The sequence below is a fragment of the Gallus gallus genome, chromosome 7, assembly GCF_016699485.2.
Source record: "Gallus gallus isolate bGalGal1 chromosome 7, bGalGal1.mat.broiler.GRCg7b, whole genome shotgun sequence".
Classification (NCBI taxonomy): domain Eukaryota; kingdom Metazoa; phylum Chordata; class Aves; order Galliformes; family Phasianidae; genus Gallus; species Gallus gallus.
Genome location: NC_052538.1, coordinates 13340683 through 13357112, shown reverse-complemented (window position 1 = coordinate 13357112; position 16430 = coordinate 13340683). Strand labels below are relative to the sequence as shown.

Below are 16430 nucleotides of genomic sequence, written 5' to 3'. Positions count from 1 at the left end.
CTTTCTGAGGCTGCATGTATTGAGTTGATTTGCTTGCTTTCTGCTCTGAGTGTCACCATCTTGCCAACCTTACTTGTCTGTGAAAGCCTGGCTGTTTTTTCTCCTTTCAGATTTTTTTTTCAGTGTTTACTGTAACTTAAGATTGAATCTGTGAATTTTCAGCTTCTTCATTTATGTTGATACATATGGATTGCACATAAGATCCTTGTAACAACTGTAGTGATAACTTGCATGAGAAAATCGTGATGGAAGTATGCGTGCATTTTTGTTTCCTCACATGGTTTAGCAACCACAAACAAGGAAACTTGCTGCCAGCCAAATAGCAAAGTCACCTTGGACTGCAGTTTGGGAAAATATCCTCTTTTGTCTCTGTTAAATTAAGTGCCATGACTGCTACTTCAGAATTCATGTGTTCTTACCGTTACATATTGGCAAAGAGGTCAGTAAAATGCCTTTGTCTTTGTGCTAGAGCACTGGAAGCCAGCTCTGAAGTCTGCTCTTCAGGGTTGTCATCATCAGGGTCTCTCCTTTCTATTTAGTTCACTGAACTCTGTTTTTTCCTGAATCCCTTATTTTGTAGCGAGACAAACCTACGAGTGTGCTAATTAGCTGGCAGGTACTCATCTGATTGGCCATCTGGCAGAACACAAAATTGCTGAGCATGTGCTGAGGACATACCTGCCACAGTAGTACTAAAGACTTTTTGTCTATACTGTCTCATTACTTTTCCACAGTCAGCTAGGTACTACTCTATTGAATTTGTCTTAAGTTCCACAAAAGATTCAGAGGCTCAAAGTCAGGGAAATGGTAGGCCTTGTTTACTTTGTAGACCAGATTTTAAAAATAGTTGTGCAATTTTCTTTGGAAACAAGCTTATACTTTCAGTATGTAGTCAGAAATACTACTTGCCAATAACTGGTAATTGTCTTATAGGTTACATGATTATTTTAATGATTACAGAATTTTTCCATTTTTCATTTCTAGTGTTTAAGATCTCAGTCTTTAGCAGTTTTATCTTATACTGGAATGGAATTACAATGGCTAATTCAAAAGAAAATATTCCTTTGTGGTTTCAGTTGCAGCTGCTTTGATTCTAGTGATAATGCTATAGCAACAATATCTGGGCTGTGTATCTGTTCCTAAGAAGAGTTCCGTGTATCAGATATGCTATGAGATATCTTTGAAGATATCTTTTATTGTTGGTAAGATTACAGACCCGTACAGGCTTCCCTGGGAAGTTTGGTTCATAGGGAGCAAGCTCTGCTTTTCTAAGGCACCTGTACTGTGTATGGCATTTGTCTCTGTGCCAAAAGTCTTCTAACATTTCTCATACCTGCTGTTTGTGTTAACATGTTCTGAACAGTCTAGTGAAAATTAATCCCGTTTATTCCACAGTACATTTGCTGTACCTCTTTAGGTCTGCCAGTCTTACTGATAAATGCAGTGTTGTCATGTTGCTTTGATAACTCTGAAGTGGATGCATTAATGTATGTGACTTACATAAAAGAAAGTGGAGATTATACAGTTGAAATTTTGTATTAAGTTTGCATGATAACAAGCAGCAAGGAAGCTTATTTTTTTTATTCACCATTCCTGCTTTTTTATTGTTGTTTGAGAGAAGAAAAAAAGCTTGTATAATATATATGGTACAATAAGGAATTCTACTACTTTTTATTTACTCCAATCAGAATGCTTCCAAGAAAGTGAACATCTCAAGGAAAGCCTGAAATGTTGCCTGTTACATCTCTTTGGGGCTATTGTGGCTGGTGGGCAGGTAAGGATGTTCTAAACTCTTCCCAGCTGCTGAAGTCTCCAACATCATCTTCATTATTCAAGGCTTATAAATACCCCATAATCAAGGAGAATTTACTTACTATGTATTAGTTTTTTATCTTGTGAAGTTTGGAGCTGTTCTGTGTAATAGTATCTAAATACTACAAGCCAGGTTCTGCTTTCAAAAAGCAGTAGAAGGCTGCTATTTACAATAACTACACATTATGAACTTAGTATGATGTCTTCACATACGTAGAGAAATGTGAATAACTAGACTGCTTCCACCTGCAAAGTTGTAGATTTTATATGATTACATGACATACATCTAGCTTACTTTTCAGTGTGTTTCAGTAGGAGATACAAGGGCTTCAAAGTTTGGAAGGTCCTTAAAACCTTTGAAATAACATGAAGAAAAGAGGATATCTGAAGAAAATACTGTTAATCATTAGCAAAGCCAGCGTATGCTCTCATGGGCTGACTTCTGTAATATTCTGCTTAGTAAATATTACTTCTGGTGCTTGCCAGACCTATCCATAGTGATGAAGCAGGTTTAAAGTCAAGTCTGGAAGTTGAACAGTGGGTCAGGAGCAAGAGGGTACATAGCCTGGCAGGGACATGGCTGCTAAACTATACTGTTTAGGCAGGTAAAAGGTTGGGAGCCATGGCTTGAATGCAAGATCCCTAGACAAGATGGGGAGACCCTGACAAGGCTTTTTGCTGTGCTTTATAAGGCTGTATAAAGCACAGCAAGGATCCTGTATAAGGCTCTTCCTTCAGATTTAGTGTGGCCCTGAGGCTGATCCAGTCAGATTCCAGGAAGAGTAGAGGGGTAGGCATTCAGGACCCAGACAAATATTTATTAATTACTGTTTTTTAATTTTTTTTAAGTATTGAGTTTATGAAAGCGGGGACCTAAAATGAAATTTCAAATTAGGGTTTATTTAGAATGAATAGGTTATCAAGGGTACTTGATAAGAATACTATAATATCAATTTAAATGACCTTTCCTTTGCCCTATAAATATTCTCTTTGAAAAAGAACGCCTAATTAAGTGGACAAGGGGGGCTGCATTTCATCAGTAGCCAGTAATATAATCCAAGTGGGATGTTAAACAATTACAGTATATAAGTTAAAATAGAAACAATAGTGAATGTTGCGTGATTCAGTTATCTTCAAATCAGCAATTGTGTCAGAGTTATGTTTTCATTCCCCTTAATGAATTCTTTCCACCCATGTGTTTCAGAGGAATGCTCTTCAAGCAGTATCTCCTGCTACCATGGAAGTCTTGATGCGTGTTTTAGCAGACTGTGATAACTGGGATGATGGGAGCCCTGAGGAAGTGAGCAGAAAGGCAGAGCTTACTCTGAAGTGCCTGACAGAAGTTGTCCATATCCTCCTTAACAGCAGTTCTGACCAGCGTCAGGTGGAGACCAGTACAATACTGGAGAACTATTTCAAGTTGCTTAATTCAGACCATTCAGCTTTACCTAAACCAAGGCGATGTAGGCAGTGGGAGAGCAGGTTCATAGCATTGCAGATCCAAATGCTGAGTGAGTACTCAATTGTGCTGTTCATTTAAATGTCTCTTGATAATAGCTCAGAAACAAGTGATGATTGAATTGTTTTATTAATACAACTGAAAGTTGTACCAATAAATGTTCGCTTCTTTATACAATGGAAAAACTTTAAATATTTCTTCTCACTGACATTTCTTTAGATATATTCTATTTCATATTCATATTCAACCAGAGTGATATTCATATTTAACCAGAGTATCAACATTCACGGACTACTGGTCTCTACTGAAAGAAAAGTAAAAATGCTAAGCAATAGAGACAGTAATTAGCACCTTAACTGTACAGTAACGACTATTTCTAATAAAATATCCTTATGATGGCTGTTTTGTGGTAGTTTGCTTTTCAGATGGAATTTCTGCAAAGATGATGGTCCTTAAAGTGTTGGTACGAGTTGTTAGATAAACATTTAGGACTTGTGCATTTTTTTTCTTACTTTGTTTGGAATGACAAATATAAATACTGGTATTTCCTTCCCCTGGTCTTTCAAGGAAATGGGAGTAGCAGTGAGGTGGTGATCACTTACAGTGAAAGACATCTGTATAATGCAGAGAATTTTTTTTATATGGAAACCATCATTTATGTGCTTCTAATAGAAGGCATACAGGTTAGGTACTCAATAATGACAAAGACTTCAAGCAGGATCTCAAAGCTATTGTGTAGCTGAGTTTTTTTCACTGTGTAATAGGTTAGCTGACTAATTTTATAGCATCAAACTGAGTTTTGGGCCTAGTACTCTGTTTTTAAACACCTCAGAATTCGCATGATATATGGTTTGTTTTAAAATAAATATGTATATATTTTTTTTAATTCCCACATTTAAGTGCCTTTTCTAATCCTCTTCTAGGTATAATATTGGGAAAAAGAAAAAGCTGAATGGATTTGGCAAGTGTTTTGGTTTTAATGTCAGTTCCATTTTAATTTTGTAGATACAATCACGGCCATGTTAGACTGCACGGACAGGCCTGTTCTACAGGCAATTTTCCTTAACAGTAACTGCTTTGAGCATCTCATTCGACTGTTGCAGAACTGCAAGGTAAATTTTCCCTTATCTTCACTTCTATAACAAAACTTGTTCTCTTTTTTCCCCATAGGATCTAACAATTACACAAATCTTTTTTTGTCTCAGTCCCAGATGGAACTTCATAATTTGCTAGCCAATGTCATTCACTGATTACTCTGTAGATTGTTTTTCAACCTCTGCAAAAGTGCACGGCTACAATGCAACTCTGGAATATTTTTTCTATTTTTGTGATATGCTAGTGGCATCACTATTTTGAGCCCATCTAATACTAGATAATTTAATGCAAGCTACAGTATACAATTAGATTCATATCCATTTCTATTTTGGATTAGAACATATTTCATTGCAGCAATATATGAAAAATGTGCTTGGATTAGGATTTAGCTGTTGTAATCAGTGGCAGAATGCCAATTTCCTTGAAACACTTTGAATAGTGTTGGTGGGTTGGGTGTTTGTTTGTTCTCTTTCCAATCTTTTCCTGAAAATACTTTATTTCACCTTTCCATTATTCTCTGTTTGGGCATCTGTGCCTATTTTTGTACTGACCTTGTACTCTGTAAGAAACTTATTTCCTAATTTCTTCTTTGGTTATTAAGCATTGAAGTATTTACTTACTCTTGTAGTATCTGGCCTTGTTCCTGTTCTCATTTAAACAAGTGTGAATTAGAACTTTGGAACCTACTCTATTAGGTTTTTCCTGCTTTGATTTTTGCTGCTTGTTCTCTTCATTTTTAGTCTGCCTGTTTGTCTGTCATAAGATGTACTCTTAGGAGATTTTTTTCCTCTGATAGCCTTGAATACTACTGTGATCAATTGAGTCTCAGTGCTTCCAGATTGCTACATGGCATTTTTTAACCTTTGTAGTGGAAATAGCCCCAGGAATGATAAAGAAAGGAGAGGGGATGAAGTTATATTTTTCCAATGTATCTTTGTACTTTCTGAAATAGCAAAGATAAATTTAGCAGTGGGATTAGGATTTCCTCATGTTAGTGTGGGGAGATGATCCTATTTCTGGTCATGTATTTTTTCTTACCTATGAAAATCTTGCTGCTGGATTCACTGGCAGGCTATGTGAAGCACAGTTCTGCAGCTCTGTATTAGGTGAAGAGGGGAGTACAGATATGAAACTCAGGCATTTCTTGAATCTTCAGCAAATTTGGAGAGAGAAATTTTCATGGAAAGGAGGGGTTAAAGAAAATCCCTACCACAATTTCTGCTATGTGTATCTTGAGATATTCAAACCCATACTTCTAGTTGTACTTTAAAATCATTTTCTGCCCAGCAATCTTCTAAAATAGAAATCTTTTGCAGTTGCTAGTTTTAAGCGTTATGGACAAATTGTTTTCCCTTAATTATGCTCTAGGATTATAGGTCTGCACAAGAGCTTTTTAAAACTGTTCAGTTTAGTTTTGTTGATCTAAATGTTGCCTTTTGCATTGCAATATTCAAGGAGAGGGACTATCCTTCAGAGATACTGAAGGGGCTCAGTCTGTCCTAAGTTATTTAAGTAGCTGCTTGTAGATACTTTTAAATACCTAGGAATCAGACTTTGAGCAAAGTATAATCATCTCTAGCAGTATGCCTGGTTAAAAACACAATTATTGTCTGAACGGCTTTAGATAGAAGACTTTTCACTTGTATTGACAAGGCTGAAGTAACCCACCTGAGAAACTTGGTTTTTTTCTGCATGTCTGCCTTTGCTTTTGTTTGGTGTTCTTATTTTCACTTGTTAATGCTATAACCCTCTAAGATGTGTTGTCATAATCCTGTGGTATGTGCTCTTGAGTGTGATGTACTTCAGACTGACTTGTGTTTCTATGTAGGTTCACATTTGTGTAAGTCTGAGTAATGTTTTGAGTATTTTCTTCGTTTGTCCTGTTTTGTGAAGGCAGATTTCGTAGGATTACTCATCTTCAGAGAGAATACCTAAGTAAGGTAGATATGAGAAAATGCATGAGGAAGAAATAGTTAATGTTTCATTCTTACCCACTGATAGAAAGTGTTGGGTTTTTTGTTTGGTTTTGTTCTTTTTAGGTACCTTTAAAACATTTTGACTAGGGATTTTTTAACAGCTCTTTAGAGTATATAAACAGAAGAAAAGCTGTAGTCTTGATTAGATTATGGCTGACCTATCCTCAAAATGACTGCAGTGGATTACAAAGGTACTTGAGTGAACTTTGATGTTGCAAATTCAGGTACTGACTAGGGAAAAGTTTCTTAGCTGAACATGCAGTATAGGCATATGTTACAGGCTGACAGATTCTTAGGATGTTACCAGATGTAGTTTTCCTTCTCTTCTGAAGGCTTGTGTTCAAGGTATTCTACTGCTGTTGCTTCTTGATTTAAGTATTTTGCCTAGATATCTTCAGCCATCACGTAGGATGAGACATAAATGGACAGCCGTGAGGCATCTGTATCCATGTATTTGCTATTGCTCCACTATTGTTTTTATTTCTTTAAACTGAATTTTTGTTATATTGCACGTGGTAAATGAAATCATAGTCGCTAAGCTGGTAAGCAGTATAACATCCAGATAGGTCTTTTCTGTCTCAGCAGTGGCATATTTTCATCTAATTCTGGACAAAAAATGCAATTACTACTTAACAAAACTGTAATCCTCGATTTTTCTAAGAATTAACGGAGAACAAATGGTAATGGGGGAATGTGTCTCACCAATGTGAGAACTTGCTGCTTGTATGTTAGACACAAATCCCGAGGCAGCCTCCACAGGCTTGACTGGAGGGTAACTATGTAATGCGATTATTTCCATTATTCTTGTCTCTGTTTCTAACAGCTGTTTTTAAATGCTAACAATAAAGTGACAGACAAGAGTGAAAAAGAACTTGCCAACAAATTACTGACAGAAATGAATGAGGACCAGGTACCTACCTAATCTGTATTTTGCTTCAGTTGAGGTCAAAACACAATGACAGGAAAACTGATTCCTGTGCTTCACCTTAATGATCCTTTTTAAGTCTTCTGTGGCAAGATGATCTTGTGTTGCTGCAGACATGAGTACTTCCCACCTGGAAAGTAATTTTCCCAATTAACAGACTGAATTCAACTTCAAGTTGCAAATATTTCAATAGATTGAGCCTCAGTTTTGCATCTTTTAAGGAAAAGGTGAAGTACATGAATGGAATCCAAATAATTCTATCAACCTGGTGGTGATTTTTTTCCCTTCCTTTCCTCTTTTTTTGCTTCTTTGTCTCAGCACTGTGGTGTTTTGGATTCTGGGGCCTTGTTTGTGAATCTCAGTGATTGTATTTGATGTCCTGATTCTTTGCTTGTCATCAAGAGCAGATGTTCACAAATCAATGGACAGGCTGAATCAGGGAGGTAGGAATAGCCTGTTGCTTTAATTTTCCCATAATGTTGTGGAAAGTATCAAATGCAAATTGTTGTATTGATTTTGTGATAGAACGATTTGTTCTGATTAAAAATGTAAAGATGCTAAGTACAAGGTATGGTAATCTACAGATTGTGATTCTAACAAATAGCTTTGGCTTCTTTAGAAACTCAGTGCAACATTAACTGCATGTAAACATTTCTTCACATCTAACAGTCTTCTGATACTTGACATTTCAAAATATGTCTGATATACAGAGTATTATTTCAGGGGTGGTGAAACTGGAGTCTTGCTCATTAGGTTTACTGATGGACCTGAAATACTGCTTGTTTTTCTCCTTTAAGAACATGATAAAAATATTACTATAAACAAATTATCAGAGGGGAAAAAAAACCAACCCAAATGATAATATGAAATTGGAAAAAGTTGTTCATCATTGAGATGAGAATATGGTGAGAAAGTCACTTTACTGTGCTGGTATGAGTAATCTCTTATTTGTGTGTTGCATTGGCATATAGGGACTTATGTGGAAAAGAAAACACTCTATATGTACCGCAGATGCCTGATTGTTTAGCAACACACACGATACAAGAGATTTCTTAATTTGTTTTCCTTCCTCCCTCTTGAGGTTGTCCATTAGCTGCATGAGGAAAACATGTTTGTCCATCAGAGCCTTTGAAGTGAAATGAGTTTTGTGAATGCTTCTCTCCTCCTCTTGAAATGTTGTCTATTGTTAATGTAGTCTTTCTTGTAGGCTATGGGGTAGTGTGAAATCATTATTGTTGGAGAGATGATTTTTGAAGCATGCTAGTAAACTTCGTTTTCATCCTGGCAGGAGGGCACAGTACAGTTTTGGAGCAGAATTGTCTTTGTGTATTTGTTTATAACCTCTGTACTTGCTGTTTTCAGGTATTTCAGGGACATCTAGACTGCTTGGCGGTATCAACCATTCAGGCTCTCACAGCAGTAATGCACAAGTCTCCAGCTGCTAAGGTAACTACACATGCACAGATCTTCTTGTGATAGGCCTCTTAATTTTGTCTAGCTTTTTTTCCCAAAATCCTTTGGGAATTTTATTAATTAAGTTGAGCAGCTTGTGATCGCTAATTCCTGTCAGATAGGAACAATGGGCTGGGTATCTCCTGTCTCGCTATGCAGCCATTAGAAACAAGTAGACATCTTTGTATCAGAACTGGAGAACTGGAGTGCAAATGGCAACTGGAACCTTTTCAAGGAGAGTACATAACTACTTACCGTGAATATTTGGAGTAGAATTAACAAGTTTTGCAAAATATAGCTTCAGGAAGGAGTTACGTGTTTTATCATGTCTGTAATCCAAGATCATATTGCTGTCTAAATGGTGATCTTGCCTTTCCCCCTACCTTTCCTTTGTGATTATTCCTGTGGCTTGTTAAATTCACAGGCAATGGCTAGTTTGTGAATCTGACCGAAACATAGAGCCAAAGAAAAGTAGTGGGTTTATTTTTAGATTGCTGATTTCATTAGATTAATCTCATGTATGAATGATTCTTGGCATAGTGCAGGTCACAGAGAGTGGAAATCATCTGATTTAGTTGCTGGTTGTAGTGCATTCTCAGTTAGAAATGACAAGGTAGTAAATCAGGCTCCTCCAGAGCATAACTCAGAGTAGTTGTATCTCCACTGACTCTGGAAGTCTGGGGAAATGTGTGGCAGAATGGAGGATTGGCTGTAATCCACAAAGTGCCTGTAAAATTTTCAGCTGTATTTCAATTACAATGTGTGTATTTAATGTGTATATTTTTCTTACTACATTTACTTACATAATTCTCACTTCTACTAGTAGATTCATCCATCTGTTCTAATTTCAGTGTGGAATATAGAAGGGAGGATAGTATTTGTTTTGTGTGATATGCTGGATATTTACTAACCAAACAGTAAACAGCTACTATGTACTATCTACCCTCACTCTAACAACCCTCCGCTAAATCATGTCCCTGAGCACCATTATCAAAGGATTTCTAAACCAAAAAAATAGAATTCTTACATTCTAATTTTAAATCTAATATTGTTTTGAAGTAAGCTTTGTTGCAGTAGATGAGCTATTTGTGTCTATTTCATTTGTTAGTGAGACTGGATTTTTATCCTCAGGAGGTCTTCAAGGAGAGAATTGGTTATGCACATATCTACGAGGTACTGAAGTCACTGGGTCAGCCCTCACGGGAACTGCTGGAAGAACTCATGAATATGGTGAGATACACTTGCTTTGAATGCTGTCTGAAATGCTATGTCTCTTGAACAATATTTCTTCTTGACTGTATTTCATGTCTGATTTCTTTGTTTTTCAGGCTGTTGAAGGTGACCACATGGCTGTTGGTATACTAGGCATTAGTAATGTCCAGCCATTATTGCTGCTTATCCAATGGCTTCCAGAGCTTGAGTCACATGACCTGCAGATTTTCATCTCAAATTGGTTGAGGCGGATCTGCTGTATTAACAGGCAGAGTCGTGCCACGTGTGTCAATGCGGACATGGTCATCCGTATCATTGAGACACTAAATCACCACTCTGCACTCCACTGTACTTGTGCAGAGAACCTGATTGCCCTTCTGGGCTCTCTGGGGAGCCAGTCAATGGGGTCAGAAGAACTGCTTCAACTAATACGACTCCTGAGGACTGAGGAGCCAAAACAGGCTCACCCTTATGTTATTCCAGTGGTGCGAGCCATTCTGGCAATGGCTCGGAAACAAGGCATGGCTAGTGCCTTGCAGTATTTCAACTTGTGTCACAGTATGGCGGGAATTGCTGTTCCATCAATTCAGAAGTGGCCAGGATCTGCATTTTCTTTCAATGCTTGGCTCTGCCTTGATCAAGACCAGGTGGACCCCAGCACAGCTAGCAAAACTGGCAAGCGGAAGCAACTGTATAGGTATGGTTACCATAATGACTTCAGCACAAATCTAGGTTGTCTGTTCCCTGTTGCAAGTGGTACTCTAATCTGTGTGGTACCTGTGTGGTACTCTTTCCTTCATAGAATGCAGTATAAAGCACCTGTTTTGTTTAGTTTGTGAAAGGGAGAAGCTTCATCTGTCACCAGAGCCAGGCTATGTTGCAGGAATAAGCATGTGGCTTCTCAATTACACTGCTTCCTCTATGGTTTCTTGTTTGCAGTTTCATTATCCACAACTCTGAATCATGTTAAGGTATATAGCTTAAACTCAACAACAAAAATAAACTCAACAACAAAAACTCACCAACAACCAAAAAAGCAAAACAGTTCAAAACAGAACATTCTGTAGTAGAATTACACCACAAACTTTAAAAAGCCAATAGAGCAAGCTCTCAGCTACAAAACACTATTTTTCCACGGTCACCACATTTAGCTAAGCATTTTCACCAGCAATGCCATTCTCATAAAAATCTGCACCAACTGAGATGGTCTACTGTTTCACAGCTATGATGATGATAGGAAAATGTTGCCCACCCCAATTCATCTTTGACTGGCCTGAACAGATGGAAGCCAGAAGGTGCCAAATCTGGACTATATGGTGGGTGTGGTGGGACAGTCCAGCCAAGACTGGCAATGTGCTCTATTCTTTCTGCTGATATGGGGTCTGGTGTTATTGTGTTGCAAGAGAAAAATTGTCGCCTTCTCTGGATTGATCTGGATGTTCTGGCATTCAGCTTTGTCATTGCTGCAATGTGGCAATTAGTGTGGATGGTTTTGTCTCAGTTCCAAGAAATCCAGAATGATCACCCCTTTCCTCTCTCAAAAGGCAGTACACATCATTTTCCCCACTATAACATCAGTGCCACGTTTGTGTTTTATACCAATAAATATAAATATAGCAGGCTTTGATAACACTTCACAGTTATGTATAATTTTTTGTAGTCAAGCACTTTAAAAATACAAGGGTTCTCAAGGCAAGCCTGTTCTTGTAGGGCTCATTTATAGATAGCTTCTTACTGCTTAACTTCATGATACTGGATGAAATAAGCTATTTAACCACGACTGGCTTATATTATGCACTAAGATTCTTGCTAATAGATAATCACTGATTTAAAAATATTCTTTAATCTACACTTACTGTCTGATCAGTTTTAAACCAGATTTGGCTATAACACTGTAAATGCAAGCATTCTGAATTATTCCTTTTAGTATCTTGATCTTTAAAATAAAAAAAAAAAACTTCATATGCAATGGTATGATGTAAAACAAGGAAATTAAATGAAGAGAATGCATTTATTAGCTATGACAGCCATCTCACCTAACTGCATGCATTATTAGCAGCTTTAACGGGGCTGATTGTCACAACAACAAACAGCACTGTTTGCAGGCCAGTGTCATCTTTATTAGAATATTGTGGCTTTCTGACTGCAACAGCCAGTGGTTGGATAACTACAGGCTGCTTTGAGAGATCTGGGGAATGCCTTTGTCCTGACTGTCCTTGGGGTTCCTTTCTTGAGAGATTTGTCTTGTTCTTTGCAACAGAAGTAATATCTAGGCAGATAATATGACATAAACAGCAACAAAAAGCTCAAGTTGTTCCTCTCCTCAGTGAAAATCTTCTTAGGTGACTTCCAATATGTACGGTGAAGTAAGTCCTTAGCTGTGTGTTTTATTGTCATTCTATAGCTTTTTTACAGGAAGCGGTATGGGTTTTGAAGCCTTTATCACGTGCTCTGGAGTATTGGTGGTTGCAGTTTGCACAAAGAGGGAATATGCGACAGTGATGCTGCCTGACCACTGTTTTTTTGACTCACTCTGGGTAAGATGTGATGTTCAAAAGCACTGTTTAGGATAGTAGTGTTAGCTCAGAAGTCACAACTTTTCTTGCTATTTTATAAGCGATTTATTTTATTATAATTGTGTAAGAACAAATCTAGGCTCAGATAAATACAAGTGCTTTTTGCATAAATTATTTAAGATAAATTACGCCTATGTTGTTTTAGCTGTTCTTATTCATAAGCTGGTTAAAGTGGTTTTTTAAAATTATGTGTTTTATATCGAGGTTTTTTAATATGTGGATCTTTTTTATATTAAAACAAACATAAACAGCTGTAGTGCATGCATACTACTGTGTTTCTGCCTTAATTTCTTCTGTTCTAAGGACTGATGTGCATTGTCATGTAAGAACTTATACCTTTTCCAAAAAAAAAAAGTTTGAAAGTAAAATATGTAGAGGTAAAGCTGATATCAACAAGGTCAGACCAGCTACTTTGGATTTATTTTCCAAAGCAGTTTCTTTAATGATTTCTTCACCGGATTAATGAAGGTGAAGTTAAGTGTTTGTGTATTATCATTTCACTGCTTTTTAATAATGATCTAATTATTTTATTAATCAGCACAACATAACTATTGTTCACATGCCTGGAAAGAGACCCTTTGGTCAGAGCCTTGTGTACATCTATGTCAATGGACAGCAGAAGATCTCTGCCCCACTTCGATTTCCTGCCATGAATGAAGTAAGTTCACCTTCTGCATCGTACATCTGTCCTGATTAACTTCATAGAAGAATGAGAACATAGTTGGCTTTTTTCTTAAATTTGGAAACTCATTAAGAGTTAAAGATAGCTTAGAGCGTTGCTACTAAGTTTGTTCAACTGTAGATAGTGCCCATGGTATCCTATTGGAGAATAGGTAGAACTACCCAGTAATTAACGCTTATTTCGTCATCTCAGTTTTAAAAACAAATTGGGAAAAAAATCACGTTGGTTAAATAGTGGAGTTTTCTTAGACCTGGGTATTATGGTATAATTTATGATTAACAGTCAGCTCTGCAAGTAGGATTGGTGTGACAGCCCCAGTGAGAAATATTTCATCTTATTTTCAGTGGCCACTCATTTTACTAATATTTCCTGTATATTCCCATAACTCATGCTCATCTTATACATACTTGTTACCTGGTAAGCATGAACACAAGACAAAAAAATGAGTATGTGGCATCTTAAGTTCTTTGTATGGAATGAATCCTTTCTAACCTGGGCTATAATACTTACTATTCTCCCCCTGTTTATAAGTCCTAATTTGACATTTAAGCATTCTGAGTATTTTTTGTAAACATTTAAATTAAAGACTGTAATAGTGAAATCAGTGTAACACCTAAAGAAAAATGTTGCAAGATAACTCTGGATTTTGGCCCACTTGTGAAATAAGCACAATAGAGAAGATATCTAAATGTGGGATTGGTAATCTTCCTCTGAGGGCTTCTGTTCAAGTGGAGTAACTGGTAAATAATTGGTACAGATAGGAGGTAAATTGGGCTAGTATTTTCAAATATAATCCAGAAGAGGAATGTTTACCAGAGTATCTTACTGGGTACTGTCATTCTGGGCTCTGTTCCTGCCAGCCTTTTTTGTCACACAACAGTTGAGGTGATCAAATTGCTTCCAATTGTATTAGGGGCACTCTCTGCTGTTGTGAGAAGTACATGTTCTGTTCTTTTGGATTATTGCTTCTCCAGAGAATACCAGAACTTGCTGTTCTTGGTTTAATTTAGTTCAGGTTTGGCAGAGATAGTCTTCAGACTTGCTTTGTAAAGTAGATGAGGCAGAGGTGGAAAAGGAACATAGACTGAGAGTGTGTTTTGTTTTCTTTCTTCCATTCTTGCTTTTACAGCCTTTTACTTCTTGCTGCATTGGTTCAGCTGGTCAAAGAACAACAACTCCTCCTCCATCTCAGATACCAGATCCACCATTTTCTTCCCCTATCATGCCCCATCGTACATCACTTGGGGGCATTCTCTCTCCAGGAAGCTGGGGTGGGATGCTTGCAAAACCAGAACTCATCACCAAGATGATTTCAGCAGGGACTCAGGATAGTGAATGGGGATGTCCAACATCGTTGGAGGGCCAGCTTGGTTCAGTTATCATCTTTCATGAAGCACTGCAACCCCCTCAGGTGAAAGCATTGTATTTAGCAGGTAGGTGGTGATTACACTTTTTTTGTGAAACAAAATGGTTGAGTTGGGGACAATATCCCTCTGAGCTGTATGCAGACATATAACGACAAAGTTACAGTCTGAGAGAACTGTAGGGTTAACTTAAATGAGAGGGCTTTATAAGAAGCTCAGAAATGAATGATAAGGATTTTTATTTAAGTTTTAGTTAAATTATTAGGAGTCCATAAGATCATCTATTTATGTACAGACTTGCCAAATCTGGATGTTAAGTAGTATTTTCTTATTTTTTCCCACTATTGGCCTGCAGCTCACCTTATAATTGAGGTCTTTAAAGTATTGCTCTTGTTGACAACCCACTGAGGTGATTTACACTTGAGGATTTTTCCACAAAAAAGTCAGTTAAATGCGATTTTAAATAGATTAATAGATTTATTTTATTTTTTTATGTTTTACTAAAGTATTAAGGTATTAAGTTCAGTAATGACCTGGGATTGTTAGAGATTAGCAAGTACTTCAACCATTTAAAGGAAATATTTTTATGTTGCTAAATAAAGCTGTCTTGAAGATTACTTACTGTCTGGCTGTTTGGGCTTGATGATAGATTAGGAGCAAGTATAGATAGGTATCCGTAAAGAAATATAGCTGTTTGAACGTATGAATTAAAATCTTGTATAGTTTGGCTTTTTATTGAGAATATGTATTTCTTTTTAAGCAGACCCCTATGGGATGAATGACTTAATTCATAATATTATTTCAAAGCGTGTCTCAAATAGGTATGGTTCAGAGTATCCTGCCATAACAAAGAATAGTTGTATAAAATTTGTGGAAGTTAATATCCAGTGGAGTGTTAAAAATTAAAAGCAATGTATTTGTAGGTCCAAACTGCTTAACTCCGTGGAAATCTCAAGAGCCTGAAGTAGCAGATCTCCCTAGTAAGGTGTTGCTGCATTACACACCAAAGGTATGAAACAGTGCGTGTTTTCCCTTTGTTTACACAGTATGCAGTGATTTTTAGAACTTATTTTGGATGGGTTTTTTGTTTTGCTATTACTGTTTCATTAGAACAAGTTAAATGTACCATTTTTTTTTACGCCGTGGTAATGGAAGATGCAGGGCAGCAAGAGCTTTCTTAGACTGTAGTTTTGGGGAAGGGTGATAGATGTCACTCTTGTTTAGCAAAAGGACAGAATTGTTTTGTGAAAGACAAATCTAAGATAACAAATTTTCCAGGGTTCCCAAGTTGTTTAAATAACATACTATCAACACAATGACACTATTATGTGTTATTTGGAAGCTGTCTGCATTTTCAAGGATCTGTTGTTCCTAAATGATACTGTAGTATCTTCATTTCTCAGGCCTGCAGAAATCCAATTTGTCTTGACCTGTCTGCAAATCTCTTACATGGAAGACTAACTGGAAACAAAGTAGTGAACTGGGACATCAAGGTAAATGCTTACTGAACAAGCGGAAGCTGTTTTTTATATGACGGTTATTGTATGTTCACCTAACTTCTGGAATGCCGGAAGATATTATCATAATGCCAATCACATTTAACAGATAAAAAGTCAGTCTTAATGCTGTGCCTGGGAAAATCGACTTATTTGCAGCTAGACAGCTTGATCTAGAAACATTGATGTGATGAACAATTTTCCCGTTCAGATAGAAAATATCCAATTCTATTTTATATTTGACCTGTACTTGCAGGGCTCTTTAAGCAAAGGAAAAATACAAAGATTGAGTGTAGAAAATATACCTATGGGCAATTTTGTTTTGTTTTGAAGACAAATGTGTGAACAATTAAATGCATCTTTTAATTTTTACTGTCTAAA

The 16430-nt window shown here is 37.0% G+C and overlaps 1 protein-coding gene across 6 annotated transcripts in view; it reads left to right on the top strand.

Moving 5' to 3' along the window:
- The window catches only part of NBEAL1 (neurobeachin like 1), a 79596-nt gene that overhangs the window by 24312 nt on the left and 38854 nt on the right, over window positions 1–16430 (top strand). For 4 of the 6 annotated variants that reach the window (XM_004942671.5, XM_004942672.5, XM_046943848.1 and 1 more), the window contains 12 exons: window positions 1689–1774; window positions 3017–3323; window positions 4277–4383; window positions 7166–7252; window positions 8630–8713; window positions 9851–9949; window positions 10048–10628; window positions 12336–12468; window positions 13046–13165; window positions 14319–14622; window positions 15477–15562; window positions 15957–16046. In XM_004942671.5, the coding sequence (XP_004942728.2) occupies window positions 1689–1774; window positions 3017–3323; window positions 4277–4383; window positions 7166–7252; window positions 8630–8713; window positions 9851–9949; window positions 10048–10628; window positions 12336–12468; window positions 13046–13165; window positions 14319–14622; window positions 15477–15562; window positions 15957–16046 (2084 nt within the window). Of the gene's footprint in view, window positions 1–1688; window positions 1775–3016; window positions 3324–4276; window positions 4384–7165; window positions 7253–7656; window positions 7711–8629; window positions 8714–9850; window positions 9950–10047; window positions 10629–12335; window positions 12469–13045; window positions 13166–14318; window positions 14623–15476; window positions 15563–15956; window positions 16047–16430 lie in introns of those variants that run through there. The other 2 variants (XM_004942674.5, XM_040703664.1) reach the window with 2 other exon arrangements.